Genomic DNA, 19,012 nt, shown 5'->3' on the forward strand with positions numbered 1-19,012 from the left:
CCAGCCTGTAGTTTACCCTTGCAAATAAAATAATTAACAAAACTATAATTGGGTTTTGTTGATGGTGGAGCATCAGGTATGTCTGTCATTGCAGTTAGAGACCAATCCATAAAGAATTGATTCTTTCCAGGAAGAAAGGAAAGTAAGGGAGGGGGTGGATGGGAGGAAATGGATAGAGTAAGGGAGAGGGGTATATAGGGAAGGTTATCTGTAGGTTGTTTCATTGTTAATCAGTCTTGTACCTGCCCACCCATCTTCCAGCTTGCCTGTCCAATGAATCCAACTTGCCCAGTTCCTCAAGCCTGCCCACCTCAAGGCCACTAAACCCCTCATGCCTGTCCATCTGATACCTTCCTCCCATCTGCCTGCCCAATTTCTCCCTCCTGCCCACCCAAGCCCTTCATAAATGTCTCATGGATGCCCACTCAATATCTCCTGTCCCCATGATTCTCCCCTACCCTCCAGATTCCTCCCTCCCAACCTTATGCTGCCTGCTCAACCCCTCATCTTTCCCCAACTCCCACCCAACTGATATCCGGCAATCCTGCCTGCTGGTCCTTCCATCTCGATACCCCTGAATACCCTCCTTCCCACCCAGTTCCTCTCACCCAAAAGCCCAATCTTTGTACTGAACTATATATGCTATACTGTACTATAAGCACACTCTGATACCACTGCGTTAGGAAGACCAGCCGCAGCTCCAAAAACGGTTAGTAATAAACTACATTCTGTATATTACATTACAAATACTACTTATATTTCACCAAAATCAGCGTTTATATATTATTTGTGTCTAAATATGTATCACTTGCTATAGGGAAAATTAAAAAATAAAGGTAAATAGCCAACTTTGGCCAAATTTGGGGAAATTTGAATTTTCAGCAAATCCAGATTGGGTCTGAAATTATTTAATCTGGCTTTTTTACAGTTTGCCTGTAACCCCTTTGTTTCCTTGTAATTTCAATTTTGGCATGTTGGAGTTTCATACCTTTCCACAAAAATTACATTTTTAAGATTCAGAATCCATTTAATAGCAGGTCTCTGAATCTTTTGGAGTTTCTCTGTTTCTCCACACGTTCTTTGAAATAAAGTTTTAAACAACAGCTGCATAGTGTGTTGTCCACTAGCGGCATTTCTTCCCTCGAATTCACCCCCTCTTATAACAGCTCTCAGTAATCCAGTAATCCTCAATAATCACCTTACTATCATTTAGGAAATCTTTCTTCCAGGTTAATAGTTTGTCACCCTTACTTACTAGTTTGGGGCTTAATCAAATGTTATTTTTAAGTCCAAATGATGAAGTCAAACAAAATGTCTCTTTTTTTTTTTTCTGTAAGATATCATGGCCTTTCATTTAAAGTTAGTCAATTTGTTACAAATGACCTTTCTGTTCAAAAATTACACTACCAGTCTGCTATTATGTCATTTCTGTCAAGATATTTCACCCATTTAAAATTAATTACCATCTCTAGTGAGTTAGCAACCACATATGTCAATGATATTAATTGTAGTTTAATGGGTCTTCCCTGTCACTGTTTTTTTAATTGGGACCGTTTGCCTTTTTCAGTATGTCTGAGAGGTTTCCTGTTTGTAAAGATGCTTGGCAAATAATTTGTAGTGGGTTGCTAAACTCATGAGTGCAATTTCTCCATACCCAGCATGAAGGTCATTCTGGCTTGAGTGTATGTATCTCTTTCTGTCTGTGAGCTTATACTTTTCAAATTAGAGTTTATATTTTGTGTAATTTTTTGGGTAATCCCTTTGAACTTAGTTAACTTCATGTATTTTTAAAATCATTGGTCACAATAACATGCATTTACATGGAAAATATTGTCAAACAGATGTACAGTGGTACCTCGCATAACGATCGCCCCAAAAGGCTAACATTTTAGGTAACGACCGGCCCAATCGGCGACAAATCGTCCCGTATGGCAAACGCTCGTTTGAGTAACGTCAACACCACATGGTGGGGTCGCGTTGCTTCTTGCACATTCTTGGACGCCTCCGACGATGCAAATAAATTATGTTGTTCTTGTTTAAAGATGCTAATGATGCTGGGATATAAAGGGGTGACTGCCAAGATGTTGCAAAGCATTGCCATTTTTGTAGAAAAAAAGAAATGAAATTTCTGAAATACAACAAATGTCAAAAACGTTCGTTCGGTGTTCGGCAGGTAGGCTGCTCCGTTATAACAATCTTTCTTTGTTTCAAATGTGTTCCATTTGTTTTGTATTTGTCATTTATGTCTCAATAATGGAGCAGCCTACCGTACATACACTGCACAAACCTTTATACCTGCTTGATGGAGTTCTGCAAGTTTTTCTACTCCCCAAGCCCGGCTTGAGGCCAGGCTTGACTTGAGAGTTTGGTCCACCAGGCTGCTGCTTGGAGCGGCCCGCATGCCCACATACCCAGCACAGCCTGGTTGGTCCAGCACTCCTTGAAGAAAACAATCTAGTTTTCCTCTTGAAGATGTCCGCGGTTGTTCCAGCAATATTTCTGATGTTCGCAGGTAGGACGCTGAACAACCGCGGACCTCTAATTTTTATACAGTGTTCTCTGCTCTGAACATACTCTTCACCTGTTCTATTCTGCATTTTCTTCCATATCGTTCACTCCAGTACGTTGTTATTTTACTGTGCAGATTTGGGACCTGTCCCTCCAGTATTTTCCACGTGTATATTATTTGGTATCTCATTATGACTTATGAGATTTTTCTTTCTTCAAATTTGTTCAATGTTTATTTTTTATTTGTTTTATAGCAAAAGGTTTGTTCGGTGGTCGGCAGGTAAGCTGCTCCATGTTTCTTACATAAAAAACTAAAACAAAAAAAATGTAGAATTTTAAAAACCAGAACAAATGTCAAAAAGGTTCGTTCCATTGTCTACAGGTAGGCTGCTCCATGTTTCTTAAATAAAACAAACAGTTGAAACAAAAAGTTGAAACAAACATTTGTCCATTTGAAAAATGGACAAATGCCATAAAGGTTCGTTCAGTGATTGTCGGGTAGGCTGCTCCATTATAGACGTAAATGAAAAATACAAAACATATGGAACGAAACTAAGAAAGATTGTTATAATGGAGCAGCTTACCCGTCAAACACTGAACGAACCTTTATGGCATTTGTCCATTTTCCAAATTGTTTCAACTATTTGTTTTATTTAAGAAACATGGAGCAGCCTACCTGTAGACAATCGAACAAACCTTTTTGACATTTGTTCTGGTTTACAAAATTCTTCATTTTTGTTTTCGTTTTTTTATGTAAGAAACATGGAGCAGCCTATCTGCCGACCACCGAACGAAGTTTTTGATATAAGACAAATGAAAAATAAATATTGAACAAATTTGAAGAAAGAAAAATGTCATTAAGGTTTGTGCAGTGTATATAAGGTAGGCTGCTCCATTATTTAAAACATCGAATATCATATTGATGTTTTTCAGTGGTAGAACGGATTAATTTGATTACCATTAATGTCAATGGGGACATTAATGTTTTGTATGACGTCCATTTCACATGACAACGACGGCGCCAGAACGGATTAAATTCGTTACTCGAGGTACCACTGTACTTTACAGTACTTGTAAGTACAGTACTGTATGTGCAAATTAAATGTGTCATTTAACTACAAAGATGATAGTGCAACACTAAATTCCTTGTAATATTAGTTCACACGAGTTGCTTTCTATGAGTGCACTAACTGAATTTGCGTTATTTATTAAGGCCATGCTAAGAGCAAATGATGATTTTGCAAATATATTTCCTTTGTCATATTTGGAATTATTTTTAAAAGGAATACTATATAGCCAAATCTGCTTAAAAAGTAAGCTTTACAACACAATATTCACATTTAAAGCACTGCCTACTAATTGAAACAAAAACAATTACTACCTTATTAAGCTAAAACTTTACAAAATTTTAAACCAGACTTTTAGATTTAAAACCCATAATGCATTCTACAATACCAGTATATATAAAATAAAACAAGGACTAAATATTACCAAATGCAGCCGTCACAACAAGCGCCATTCCTTAAACTAATGCAAAAACTTTCATACCGTGTGTTCAACCCTAGAAGTGCTACCATCACATTTCTCTACTATGATAATGCTCAGTGGATGCCCTGTAAAAAAGAAAGGTCAGCTTGAGAAAAGTACATGCAAGTAGATATTTACATAGAGCCATAGGTGCATTCTTTAAACTGAAGGAAAATGCTGATCATCAGAGTGCTTCAAAGAAACCTTATCATGCAGTGCAGGAGAAACCAAGTATTGAAGAGAGGCCTGTGGGCTCTATTTTAGTTTTACTGGGAACAGGCTTATCTCTGCAGGGCATGAGAATAATTTAGTATCTGTTCACTTCAAGACACTGAAAAACCTGAAATCAATCCTAAAAGCGACACAGATATCTGTCACTCTACACTACATCCCGAACATGCTAAGGGAAAATTTGTGTGTATAAAGTATCTGCACCAATATACTCACTGTTGTAATCTTTCTTTGAGGGATGGAACACTGAAACACAGGGACTAGTGTTAGTAAACCCCTTCCGTTGGTAAGAAACTTTGCAATTCCTGGGACATCAAAACAATTATATAACTTGCTTCTAAGTATGTGACTGATTAACTGATGACTGAAACTTATCTTTAGTTAAACAAATAGTATTTTGTTAATATTAAGCAACATTTTAGTAAATTAAATTACATGAAATTTATTTCATATAGGTCTAGCTTTTTTGGTTAAAAAAAGACAGAAGGATTAGTATAATAAATATTATGTACATGTGTTTATCTTCTATACCAGAAAAAATGAGTGGTGAACCACTTGTTTAAAATTTTCATTGTTGTTTACTTCTGATACTTACATCAACAGACCAAATATAACAAACATGGACACTAAACAAATACAAATGTAACACATGCAGACGAGGTCACAATAATGTGGTTAAAGATATGATGACCAAACCACACACCAGAAGATGAAGAGATGACGACGTTTCAATCAGTTCTGGACCATTATCAAGTTGATTGTGATGGGAGTGAGGGAGGCACAGGCATTAAATAAGGCAAGAGTGAGGTGAGGAGCAAGTAAGAGAAGAAGGAATTATGTAAAGGTAAAGTGTAAGGTGGGGAGCAGGTAAGAAATGATGGTACAGGAATTCCTAGAAGGTAAGAGTACATTAAAAGGTAAGAGTACATTAAAAGGTAAGAATGGGATGAGTGAAATAATGGGATGAAAAAAAGAATGGGATAGGTAAGAATAAGAGGATAAGAAAAGAAAGGCGGGGATAGGCTTATGTCAGATCACCTTTGAAGGTTAAATCATTTGCATGTGTACTATGAAGGGAAGAGTCAACAGCAACAAAGCCAGGACTAAGGTTCATGTTGGCTATGTTGTGTATCAGATTCAATTTGACAAAACAGCGTCTGTGAAGATTAGAAGCACGAGAGACTATTTTAGAAGAGGACCTTTCAATAGGATGATTAGAGTTCCTAACATAACAGAAGAGAGCATTGTTTGTATCTGCAGCCTTAACACTTCTTTTGTGTGTTGTCAAACATTAAGTCTGTCATTTAGTGTACAGCCAGTTTCACCAAAGTACTGGAGAGGATAGAAAGAATAGGAAAAAAAGAGTAGACACCAGCAGCATTAGAAGCAGGAGGAGCAGTGTGAACCAGATTACTAAGAAGAGTGTTAGTTTTTCAAAGGCGAGCTTTATGTCAAGCGGACGAAGGGGATTGGTGAGAATTTTTAGCTCAGATATGAAGGGAAGGCAAAGCACAGTAGTATCAGTGTTGGAAACAGCTTTAGGGGTTTAGGATGAAAGAAATTTAGTTTAGTTTGAGAACAGGCACAGTTGATAAAATATAAGGGGTAACCAAAGTAAAAGAAAGATTTGTAAATTAAGGAAATTTCATAATCAAGAAACTGAGGGTCACTGATGTGTAGAGTGTGGAGGAAGAGGGAGACAAGAACACTTTTCTTAACAGGAGGAGGATGGTTGGAAAAGAAGTGAATGTACATACCACTATGCATATGTTTGCGGTAGACAGAGAAAGAGAAACAGGACACAGAGCTGTGAACATAAACATCAAGAAAAGGAAGAGGGAATTAGATTCCCATTCAGCTTTGAAACTGATAGAAGCCAGATTGCTAAGAAAAAAGAGGAAAGGCTGGAAAAGACTAAGGTCACAAGCCCATAAGGCAAAAATGTCATCAACGTAGCGAAGCCAGATAGAGGGACGAGTAAGATGAAGAAGGCCTTTAGTTGCCTTCCAACTACAGAAAGAGAACGTTATCAAGGGAAACATTAGTAAGCAAAGTCGACATCAAAACTAAGAATGTTACAGGAGGGCTGCAGGTGCAGTCTTTCTATGAAGTCCTGAAAGTGATGGAGGTGGGCAGAAGAAAAAAGTGCCAAGATAAGAAGTCAAGAGTTTTGGCAACCCAGAAGGCAAGAAGATAGCCGACAGAGACTCTAGAAGAAATGACAGGACGAAGAGGAACACCAGGTTTACAAGACCGAAGTCAAGAGGACAAAGACTTGAGAGCTCTCTTTGTTTGCAGTTGAAAGAAGTTTTAAGGCGATCCAAAAGTCAAGAGGAGCATACGTGAGGGAGTCACATATGTCATGACACAGAAATTGTAAAAACTTTAGACTAAATATTCTGAGTCTACCAATTACAGAAAACAGCATTTAAGTAGTGATGCTTACAATAGCTTCTAAATACATGACCCATTAGAGAATGTGGGTGGTGTGTGAAAGATAATTACAATCATGGGAGCAATATCGTTGTCTAGAGATATAGTGCAGCACGCTCTTAAGCAGTTACTGTATATAACAGCATTTTGATTTTAAACAATTAACCAATTGTGTATAGGTTATTTTCAGGGTATTTATGCATGGGGGCTAATTAGAATACAAATTTTAATTTATAAATACATACACCACAAGTACCCCTGTACTTGTGTATCTTGTTTCTAGATTTCTCAACATATAATATGAAGAATTATTAGAGATTATCTTTAGGTCAAGATGCATATCTATCCTATGCCTAGGAATCAAGAGACAGGCATCCAAGCTCATGCAGTGATAAAATAGGGAATTTGATGCTTTACAACTATTATGTCAGATGCTATCCGAGTCCACTCGAGAGAACATTTTACAAATAAGTTAATGCTTGAGGCTGGGATGAATATTTACTTCCTGGAAGGTACGAGTGCATTAGTGACAGGTCATGTGGTGCATGAGAGTAGCACTTACAAGGTTTTGCAGATCCAACATAGCTGAAGTCTAAGTGACATTCACCCAACAATATGCACCTTAATAAAATGTAACCTGATAGGTTAAAATGAGCAATAGGCTTGTAGAAATATAGTTGTAACCTCAACCTCATTAATAAAGGCAAGAATGTACAGGAAACTTATGATGATGCCAAAAGATACATTCTAAAATATTGAAGGGTAATAATTCATAGGATTTAGAGAAACCAAGATCTATGAGACCTCAAACAAGTCCCAGATGGAGGCAAAGATGGTCATTACCATAAACAGTTACCCAATTGCAGGATGTCCCGGTGTTTAAGGATGCCATGCCAGGCCAAGTGGAGTGCAAGGGTTTGTGATAAAGAATGCTGTTATCATCTTAAAGGGAACATGGATAAATTAAAATAAGGATGAAAACTGACTTGGTAAAAAAAAATCCACCCCTGCACTCAGATTGGGCAACTTGCCCTAGATAGAGGCCTATTTCATAAAAGAAGAAAAGAGATAGAAAGTACTTTGGGAGGCAAGAAGGAAAGTAGTTGCAAACTATTTCTCAAGAGGTTGATGCATGTCTACCCGAAAATAAATGGCCGAATCAGTGTCACGTCATCTTCCTAAATAATACACACTACAGATGTTGGCATCATTCTGAAATGTCAAGGTAACACCTAGATAAAAGATAATGTAAACTCTGGATTGAAGCCATTAATATATTACAGATTACACATCACAAGTCACTACATTCAGGTTTAGCAGTATTATCACAAAATGCTCCTCTCTAAATTAACTAACAGAGAGCATGATGTTAAACATGTTTTACAAAATGGCCTTAATCAACAAACATGATAAGCCACATGTTACAAAGATAAATTATCTGCAGAGTGCTCTTATATAAATTATTATTACCTCTAGCACATTGCTAATGTTATTAATCATCTCTTATCAGCATTACTTCCCTATGCTATATCACGACAAAATTCAGAATGCAATGCTTGACAGTACTGAAGCACAATACTGTACCTGTAAGAGCAATACAACATCCAAGTTTTATATTATTTTCTTCAATGCAAGTACATTGCTGTACTAATACTGACTTAAACCATGAGATCTTACTCTGCAATACGTAGGCCTCTATAATTACTGAGTCCTGCCAGAGGGAAGCCCTTTCTCGAGTCAACGCTAAGCTTGATTCTTCTCTGATTATCCGACTTTGCTGGTAACTCTGCAGTAAAATAGGTAAACACAATTAACACTACAATCATCATTATCAATCAATAAATCCCTTTAAGCAATACCTGCAAAAAAAAAAAAAAAATGCAGGTATGAATATAGATCATAGATTAAATTATCTTGATGCAGTATTCCAATTCATCTAAGTTTTACTTTGATATTAAGTCAGGCAAACTTACCAATAAGTTGTATACTGTGAGGTATCTTTGTGAACGATGTAGACTTGTTCAAAGGCTGCATCTGCCTCTTGTAACACAATCCACTAAAAAATACAGTAATTATTTTCATACAGGTACTGTATACTAAATTTGCTTTTATGCATTATATTAAACTGCACTTCTGTAATTATGGCATATGCAACAGTATCTAACACACAAGACATGATTGCTGCTAATAATTAAATTACTCTAGTTAATATATTTATTTATTGTTATAAAGAACAAAGAATAAAATTAGCCAATCCATATTAAGGAGATAACTTGCCTAATAAGACCTAAAGCACTGTTTTCTTTAATAAAGCTAGCATGAATGACACTGTAAAGCACATGATCAAACATTTAATAATTATCATTACCCCTCTTCCAACTTTTGAGGCAGGGAATCATCTGCACAAAGAAAAAAAGCATAAGCCTTGTGACAGAAATTCTTCAGAATTTCTCTGGGGTGGGTTTTGGTGGAATACCACCAAGCTTGCCTAGTTTGCTCTCCAAAGTGTTGAAGACATGGAACTTCTACTCGAGACGGAGTCAGCTTCTGCATGGTGCCGTTCTGCACAGTGGCACAGTTTTTCTTAAATACATCACTATGTATTTATATGACCATGCGAGGATGATGCATGGTCATCCATGGTACTTTTGAAACCATCTGTGTGGTGTAATTCTGTTTTCAGTCACAGGTGTGTTCTGTGTCATATTTAGATCATGGTCCTGCAAGCCTCAGTCCTGTCAACAGCTTATAATGCTGGCACAATGAAAAATAACATGATGAATCTATTAATAAATACCGAGGCCATATAATTGGCTGCTGTTTTTAATACTGAAGCGTTGCTGCTGTCCGTCACAATTTTTGAGTGGTGAGGCATTAAGCCATTTCTGCCCTCATTCTTTGATGTGGATTTGCAGTAGTTCCTGGTCAGCCAATCTGAATCTGACCCTCATGCTCTCTTCAACCAGACATGTACGTTACAACAATGGTTGTTTTGCAGGTCACAGTGGCTTGATTGGAAGGACAATGTTTATCTGGAGAATGGTTCTGGATACACTCCATTGCTTCATCAACCAGCTGTCCTGTCTTAGGATAGTGTCTTGCCATCTTCATGCCCATCTTGACTTTTCCTAGATTCAGTGTGTAGTCATACTTTAAGTATCTGAATTTTCAGGCATTGTACCTAGTGCTGTTGACTACTGTTTGCTAGAATGGCAAGCTTCATGCTCTGCTGTATTGTCCTTAGTTTCTAAATTTTGACCATGTTATACCTATTATTTATTATCCTTCCAAGCATAGAATGAGACGTCTTTTTTTTCAGGAAGAGCCCTACACTTGTGCAAGTGTAGTTTGTGAGACCATCTATACATCATGTCCTATAGTCTGTGGCTGCTCTGCCGGGCATTTGAGCAACCTTCTGTTACACTCTTCCTTAAACCAGTGGATTTATTTCCAGCAACATGACCTGTATAAGCTTGCCATACTCAAGGCTCCTCAGACTCAGTAGTGATAGTGCTGCTTCCATCTTGTGGTTGTCCGGATAGCGAATACTGTATTTAGCATACTGTACTGTACATTACAGTTTTAACTGTTACTCTGTGTGTTTACAGTTAAATCTTGGAAAGTGTGTTGAGTTTACAATCTGTTCTATGATGTGGCAAGACCATTTGCAAAGCTGCTTGTCACTGTGGAGCATAAGCATACAAAATTGACGAGAATGTGGTATCCTGGGTAGCCCCAGGACCTGACTCACGAAGCAATCAAGGGACCCTCGGAAGAATTTCATAAACTCAGACACTATTTCTTAACTAAAAGTATTTACTACTTAAATTAATTTTGCTATCAAAATATGCACAAAATAATATGTTATCATGAACACTAATAAAACCAAAAAATTATGTCCATAAAATTAATAAAGAAAAAAATAAATTATGACTTTATAATATTTATATAAATTATTCATAACTCTAAATAAGCTTAGTATATGACACAACCTTTAAAAATTCAAGTTTTCCTTACCAGTATAATTTAGATCTCTCAACAAGAGCATATGACTCCCCATCACCAATAAATACTGAGCATGAGGTACATATGAAGCATTCTGGATGAAATTTGTGATCGCCTGCAACCATGACTGGACCAGTGATGATCTGAAGGAGTACAAAACAATGAAATAAGACTTGAGAGAGAGAGATCTGTAAAGGAAACAAAACAAGGAGACCAGGAGCACATGATGCATTTTAAATAATACTGTAAATAATTTGGTAAGGTTGAATAGTATACATCCCTTGTGATTAATGTCACAAGTAGTTTACTAAGTAATTATCCATGTGTAGTTACAGGATAAGAACAACACTCGTAGGATTCCATACTTTCAGTAATCTTTGATAATATGATGATTTGAAACTAGTGATAGTTTTGGCATTCACTGCCTTCTCATTTAAAGTTTTCCAACTTTCTATAACTCTCTACATCCAGGTTTGCACTTCATTAAGTATTCCTGGGAGATGTACACCGACATCCTCAACATGTATTAATAAGACTCAATATGATCTATGCATTTGTGAGTTTGTATATATTAATATGCACACAGAAATCACAATACAGTAGCATGATATATCAAATGAACAAATCCACAAGGCCCTTGTGGATTTGTTCATTTGATATACAGTATCAGGCTATTGTGCTTTCTGTGTGTACTGAAGTAAGGGCATAGCAGTAGAATATCTGGTTAACAGAGCACGGGTGCACGGGGGAATTGTGTGAAACCCCGATTGTGCTTCGGAGAAGCTTCGGGAACCTAGTTAGGGCAGTAGCACTCTAGATTGCAATTCTTTTGACCATGTCGTGGCACAGTTGACTAAGATGCATCTAGAAACATCCAGTGAGTAGGTTCGAACCCTCATCACAGCCCTTGAGGATTTGTTTATATTAACATGATACCTCAATAATTCAAATAAGAGCTGATAAGCTTTATGCATTAATACCATTGAAAAAACAAAGCCAAAGTCAACTATTCTATAACAGGAAAACATTTTATGACTTGATCAGGACCTGAAACAGATAGCAGGAGAAAAAATCTAAAGGACAAACTTAAATTTTCAGACAATATTTTCAGATAATATCCACTCAGTATCTGAATCAAGTAAACTAATCTATGAAGACAGGTTACAGGAGCCCAATCTAACAACTAAAGGAAAGAAGAGGTATATGGGATATGACTATTGCATACAAGATACTGAAGAGACATGACAAGGTGGAGAACAACAGCCTTTTTAAATAGAGAAAATATAATGAGGATACTGTATAGGCAGAAGCTGAAAATGTAGTAAGAGTCAAAACAAATATATGAAAATACTCGTACCCTGTACAGGTGGTAAACAAACGGAATGCAATGCAAGAAGTCATGGAAGCAACCTCCATCCACAACTTCAAGAACAGACACAACACAGAACTTAAACATCAAGAGAATAGAAAAATGCACTAAATACACAGGGGGTAGAAGGCTGGGCATACACAAAATAGTGTCCTGAAATGTAGGCTCGTTCTTGATTTTTTCTCTCCTTATTATTTTCTGTAAATTAAAGACTTCTTTGCCATCCTAATTAATATATAAATGCTGTACCTGTATATATAAAATAATAAGTAAATACAGTGGTACCTCGCATAACGAATTTAATCCGTTCCATGTTCGTCATGTGAAACGGACGTCATACAAAACGAGTGTCCCCCCATGTAACCAGTGTGATGCACTGTGTTTATTGTGAAATTCCCCCAGAGTGCATGACATCAAATGTTCCCCAAAATATAATTTTTCTTTGCATAATGATAAATTACCGTCCCTGAACATGTCTATGTAAAAATAATTACCAAATTCCACTTACTTTGACTGTGAGGGCGTGGACAAGGTGCGCTGTGACGTCATCAGGGGCTGGTGGCCCGTGTGTGAAGCTCCCAGACACGGTCGCGCAGGCCATTCAAGCACCGCGTGTTGCCACAAATATATTTTCAAATATTTTTTCTATGCATTTCCAATGCGGTTTTATTTGTTTCTTTTATCGTATATGATGCATATTTGTGACCTTTACAATATGTATACAGTAGAATGTTCATAATTTTCCATGGAACTGTGATACATGTGTCAGTAATGTGTCTACAATAAATGTTTATTGTCACAATATTACGTGGTAAAAATTCACTAAAATTACAATATGTATAGTTTCACATACTATTTACACAGTAACACACTGTATTACACACTCAGTACTTTGGAGGTGCGTAATACGTAATAGTCAACGAAGTAGTCCATGGTACACACCGTGACTTTGCTCTCCTTGCACCAGCTACAGATAGATTTTCGATCCTGTTTCATCGTTCTGCGTGCTTGCAAATAACACACTCGTGTGCACCCTTGGCTTTAGTACTTGTAGGTGGTATGTAGCCAAGCTTGTAAAGCATAAGGTAGTATTGAAACGATTATAGGAAAAACTCAATTTGTAAGGTAGTCTTGAAAAGATCGCTTTGTAAGGTCCCACACAGGAAGAGATTCAGCTAGCCTCAAAGAGTGTCCATCAGTCACGAAGAGATTCAGGTATTCTTGAAAATATCAATGAACAACACCACCATGGAAGCCGCTAACACTTCATCTATGCTACTTGTATCAGATGCATCATCACTGAACGCAGAAAACGATTCATCTATGTATCATCTATATAAATTCGAGATGGCAAGGGTGGGGCTCAGAGCTACACCTGGATACGCTCGCTGTATCATCCTCATAGGTGCTGTATCACTGGCATCCGACCGTTGTGTTAAGCCCTTATTGCGCCTAGCTTCACCAATGTTATGACCCTTATGTTCTTCAAACAATAGGGTCTGAATTGCACCGACTGAGCGCAGTCTTTCAACACCGTGTGGGACAGGTGTTTGAGAGCCAGAGGCACGTGTGCTACAAATGGTTGTTCACGCAGTACTAACCCAGCCAGCAGCCCTAGTCTTTCATATTCGTTATAGCAAAAGGTTCGTTCAGTGTTTGTTGGGTAGGCTGCTCCATTATGACAATCTTTCTTTGTTTCAAATGTGTTCCATTTGTTTTGTATTTGTCACTTACGTCTCAATAATGGAGCAGCCTACCCGACAAACACTAAACGAACCTTTATGGCATTTGTCCATTTTTCAAATTGTTTCAACAGTTCTTTTATTTTTCGTTTTTTTTTTATTTAAGAAACATGGAGCAGCCGACCTGTAGACCACCGAACGAACCTTTTTGACATTTGTACTGGTTTTCAAAATTCTTAATTTTTTTTATTATTTATGTTTTTTGTATGTAAGAAACATGGAGCAGCCTACCTGCCAAACACCGAACGAACATTTTTGACATTTGTTGTATATCAGACATTTTATTTCTTTTTTCCTACAAAAATGTCAATGCTTTGCAACATCTCAGCAGTCACCCTTTTATATCCCAGCATCATTAGCATCTTTAAACAAGAACAACATAATTTATGTGCATCCTCGGAGGCGTCTAAGAATGTGCAAGAAGCAGCGCGCCCCCACCACGTTACTCAAACCAGCGTTCGTCATGCGGGACGATTTGACGCCGATCGGGCCGTTCGTTACCCAAAATGTTCGTCTTTTGGGGCAATCGTTATGCGAGGTACCACTGTACTTGACTATCATAAAAGCTATGAACGATGAATCACATTCACATACCTGACCACAATCTTGACAGGCTTCCCCATACTTCTTCCAATAATCATTTTTACAAAAAAGTAAACCATCCTTCTCAAAGTACCAGCTGCTGAGAGTTACATCACAAGCACTACATCTGAAATAACAAATGCAAGAATAAGTATTCGAAAGAAAGAAATATTATGAAAGGCTCTCTTGGGAGCAATATTCTATTGGACCCATTGGACAAGATCATGAAAATCCAAGGAAGGTTAACATTTTTGTGTCGACACAACAGGGAACCTTTCATATGTTCCTGCTGGGTCATAATACAACCCGTCCTCACAGTAGGCTGTTTAAAGCAGTGACCATCCTTCCCAGATGCATTCATCAATTTTAACATACTGTGTATTAAAAATTGGTTTGTATTCATATATAAATTAATATTAATACATAAAAATGCTATGTACTTAGGCATAGGTTAGGTTAGGTGTTTAGGTTCTGTTGGTGATTATTTGTATTTGAAGTACGTGGGTGAAGCATTTATAAAATTGTGGTTCGAATAGAAGACGTGTGCAAAGCACTTGTTCCGGAAGTGTTCGGACGTCATCAGTTGTGAGCCATGTAAACCGCTTTTTCATTCATAAACATGGGGTTTGGCAGCTGGATTAATGAGCTTGGATCTTTGTATGCGAGGACGGGCTGCGTGATAGTATTATGGGAAACACTGGAGAAGATTCACCCCCATCTGATACAAGTTCCAGAAGGCTCATTCATTTCAACTCGCAGCTCAACTACTCATCATAGGGCCCACAAGTAGTGCTCTCACCAATAGCCAGTTAGCCTGCCAGGTTGCTACCCCTGACTACCAACAGGTGGCAATACAAAAACTACAACAGGGTTCACTGGCACAAGCTTCCCCCTCATAGTTCCTGATACAAAGAAAACTGCATATTTGGAAAGCAGAGATACAAAAGAAAAGAACAAGAGCAACTGAGTAAAATCTTCATAAAAAAGCACTTCATTAAATTCAAAGCCTTTTCTGGCAGGGCCTGTAGCTACTGCCTGCATAGCTCTACGCATATCACATCAGACCATTGAGTCAAACAGCCTACAGGAGATCAGAAGTCAAAGCCTGGTCCACTCAAAGAGGCACAAAGAGTAGGGAATACTAGATCCCTCAAAACTCCTCAAAACTGAGAGAATAAGACACCAGAAAGATAGACTTAAAGAAGTTAGACAACTGCAAGGAAAATATGAACAACTCTGACAACTACAAATACAGTACTGTAGTTAGGGTGTCCCCCTAACCCCCACTAGTTACACACCCCTACCACCACAAGGCAATCCAGGGAGCTAATGATCGAGCCAACTAGGGTCAACCCATCTGTCATGTAGAGCGAACTTGTTTGCTCGTGCTCTTGTTTTACCTCCTGCCCTTTGGATTTGGGTTTTTCCAGAAATCAAGCATTAAATATAATGCAATGCCTCTTTTGTTTTACCCTTCTGGTGGCATATTTTCTGTTTTGGGTGGTAAAGTATCCCCTGCACCTTGTGCCTCTTTGCATAGACCAAACTTTGGTCTCTGGTAGGCTTTTATGACTTGCAAGGGCCTGGTGTGACATGTAGCGCTATCCAGAAGGTACCTACGGGGAAAGCACCAAGACACACGCCAAAAACAGGCACTTCATGTTCAACGCTGGATTTTTCTGGGCTATTCTATTTACTTGCTATTTAAGACAAAAATAAAAAGCTGAAGGCAAAGGAGAAGCAAAGAGGCAGGAAGCATCCAGAGACCAAAGCACCAAGATCAGTGATGGGAATAATGGCTGTGCAGGTTTATAGCATATACTCTACCTAATTCTCAATTTCAAGGATTTTTTAATGTTCAATTTCTGTGCTAATGGAGACTACTAATTAGCTATCCTTTGTCAAATCTCTACTGATTAAAATTACTTGTCAATTTATTATAATTATTGCTGGACCTTCTTGTGATCCCAGAGCATAAACCCTGGGTTCAGCCAAAGTGTGTACCTAGTTCCCAAAACACTTTTCCATCACTGACCAAGACCCCTGCTTGAAGACAAGATGATCAGCAAGAGACAAACCAACCAAGCACAAAACACTGGCCTGCAGTGGAAAAGATAATGGTCCATGAACTACAGTTTGACTTTCAAGAGCCAAGAGCTCAGATGTCAGGGTTGGACATTGCCGAGAAGGATACCTTATATGTGAGACACATCTACAGTTCTTCTGCTCGAGGGTACACCTTTAGCTGGCTTGATTACAATACTCTGCAAAACACCTGGAAGATACAGGCATTAATACCGTACATGGAATTGTACAAATGAATTGTACTTAATTGGAAGACATAAAAAGAGAAGACACTGTTGTAAAGGAACACCTACGGGTAAGAGTGCAATGTATACAAGAGCATATGAACCAGAATAGAGCCGAGATACATGTCTACTTCTTAGTAGAAAAAACTGGAGCTATACAAAGATTTTCAAAACTAGAGATAAAAGAAATGTTTCTGGTGGGTAAAGAACCTAATTACATTGCTCGTTCAAGTGCACCCCTTAAAATATGCTACAATGAGATGTTGTAGTACTGGAATTAGAGAACCCAGACACCTGGCTGCCAGAAGACTGCACGTTGAAAAGGACTAGGGACATACAGGGCACAATTCTGCAAGGCCAAGAACTCCCATGCCAATACAACACTAAAATTGGGAAATCTGACTAATAATTCGAGAACCTGAGACCAACAGACCAGCTTCCAGTTTGTCAGGGAAAATAAGGCACAAGATGCCTGATCTCCATCTACCCAGAGCTGGGTACTGTGCCATCCTATCTGTTGTGATGTTGGTACTAGGACCTGGTCGCAGTTGGCATAATAGGCCAACTGGTCATTAGCGAATGCACTACTTTGCGGTCCATGTGATGGGAGGGGCTTTGAGTATTTGTGAATTAACCTTACAGAGGTCATTTTGGACTAGAATGAATGAATGAATGAATGAATGAATGTTCTCCAGTGCTTTTCTAGTATCATCATGACCTAGTAGTAACATATACAACCCTTACAACCTACTGTAATGTTGTACCTCTCACACTCTTCTCTGATAACTCTTGCCTCAGAGTACTATCCACCATATATTCATGCGAGATCATGGTTTACAGTTACTGTACATCAAACACATACCCAAAACAAAACTTGGAGCAATGTCCTGAACATATCCTGATGTATGAACATATCCTCATATTCTGGAGCACACCATTAAATATAAACAAATTAATCATATGGATTACAGTATAATTAATATACGGTACCTATATACAGTATTCATCAATATAAAAAATAAGAGAAAACTGAACAAATAACAATAGTCTGTCAAATTTATATTACTGTACTCGGTGATCTTTAAATTTCAATAGGCTACATTTTTTCCATTACAAAGTCACAGAAATCCTACCTAAAACAATCAGTATGCCAATCTTGCCCGAGTGCTGAGAAGAACTCGTCTTCGTCGATGACGTTCATGCATCCAGCACATACTGTTGTCTCCTCGTGACTCTCATCTAAAACAAAATTAGTTATAAACTTTATTTTGTAACTCTTAGAGACCAATAAGACGTGGGACAACAACTTAAGTAAATATTCTTGCTCAAGTTATAACAGCAAGCAAGACTCAAGGTATAAAAAAAGTTTACATTACATTTGTAGTGTACATACTGAAGACCTCTAAGTAGTGGTTAAGGTTTTAAATGAGACATGACTCACACCTATATAGACTGCAGCATGAGAAAATATGAATCCATCTGATAAAACAAAAATTGATTGGTTTGAGATTGTAGACACAGATAAGTGGTTATGAAAAGAGTGGGCCCCGAGGGTAGAGGTCGTGGGGCCCCGAGGGCAGAGGTCGTGGGGCCCCGAAGACAGAGGTCGTGGGGCCCCGAGGACAGAGGTCGTGGGGCCCCGAGGACAGAGGTCGTGGGGCCCCGAGGACAGAGGTCGTGGGGCCCCGAGGACAGAGGTCGTGGGGCCCCGAGGACAGAGGTCGTGGGGCCCCGAGGACAGAGGTCGTGGGGCCCCGAGGACAGAGGTCGTGGGGCCCCGAGGACAGAGGTCGTGGGGCCCCAAGGGCAAAGGTTATGGTAGGAGGAAAGGGGGCAGAGATAAAGTTGAAAACTCTGGAGTCACAAGGTAATAACATGACCACATGAGTAAGAAGGGATGAGACGCGTGCGTCAGCCCCACACGACACCAGCTTGGAGGTTAGAGGCATCAAGTGAGAGGGTTGTGGGGGCGGAGGTGAAGGCTCAAGACTCCATTGGCCATCCTTAATCCCAGAACCAATAAATTGAACTGATTTAGTCTGTTACACGCACAGCTGGAAGGTAAGGTATTAAGACATGCTATTATCACACATGAAGTGCATGTAACGACAAATGAAAGAGAAAACAATATATTAGTTTACCATGTGAAGTGGCTTCTTCTTCTTCCATGTTTTTGCAATGGTTGTGACACTGAAGAAGCTACATCCTGCTGCTTCATACCTACGCCATTATATCATTTATATCGTTTTCACAATAATGCATTTACAATTTGAAATATAGAAATTAATATGTTTAATGATAAAAGT

The 19,012-nt window shown here is 38.5% G+C and overlaps 1 protein-coding gene across 3 annotated transcripts in view; it reads right to left on the bottom strand.

Annotated features, from left to right (window-relative positions):
• The window catches only part of LOC138370635 (LIM domain kinase 1-like), a 51,962-nt gene extending 32,984 nt beyond the window's left edge, over positions 1-18,978 (bottom strand). For 2 of the 3 annotated variants that reach the window (XR_011230184.1, XM_069335248.1), the window contains exons 1-7: positions 18,848-18,978; positions 17,840-17,945; positions 14,410-14,524; positions 10,717-10,847; positions 8,673-8,755; positions 8,377-8,485; positions 4,483-4,512 (exon numbers count right to left, since the gene is read on the bottom strand). Coding sequence is in view for 2 of the 3 variants with exons in the window: in XM_069335248.1 (XP_069191349.1) it covers positions 4,483-4,512; positions 8,377-8,485; positions 8,673-8,755; positions 10,717-10,847; positions 14,410-14,524; positions 17,840-17,945; positions 18,848-18,875 (602 nt within the window). In the remaining variant the exon portion in view is untranslated. The remainder of the gene's footprint in view (positions 1-4,482; positions 4,513-8,376; positions 8,486-8,672; positions 8,756-10,716; positions 10,848-14,409; positions 14,525-17,839; positions 17,946-18,847) is intronic. The other variant, XM_069335249.1, reaches the window with a different exon arrangement.
• Positions 18,979-19,012: the final 34 nt, after the last annotated feature.

The sequence above is a fragment of the Procambarus clarkii genome, chromosome 32, assembly GCF_040958095.1.
Source record: "Procambarus clarkii isolate CNS0578487 chromosome 32, FALCON_Pclarkii_2.0, whole genome shotgun sequence".
Classification (NCBI taxonomy): Eukaryota; Metazoa; Arthropoda; class Malacostraca; order Decapoda; family Cambaridae; genus Procambarus; species Procambarus clarkii.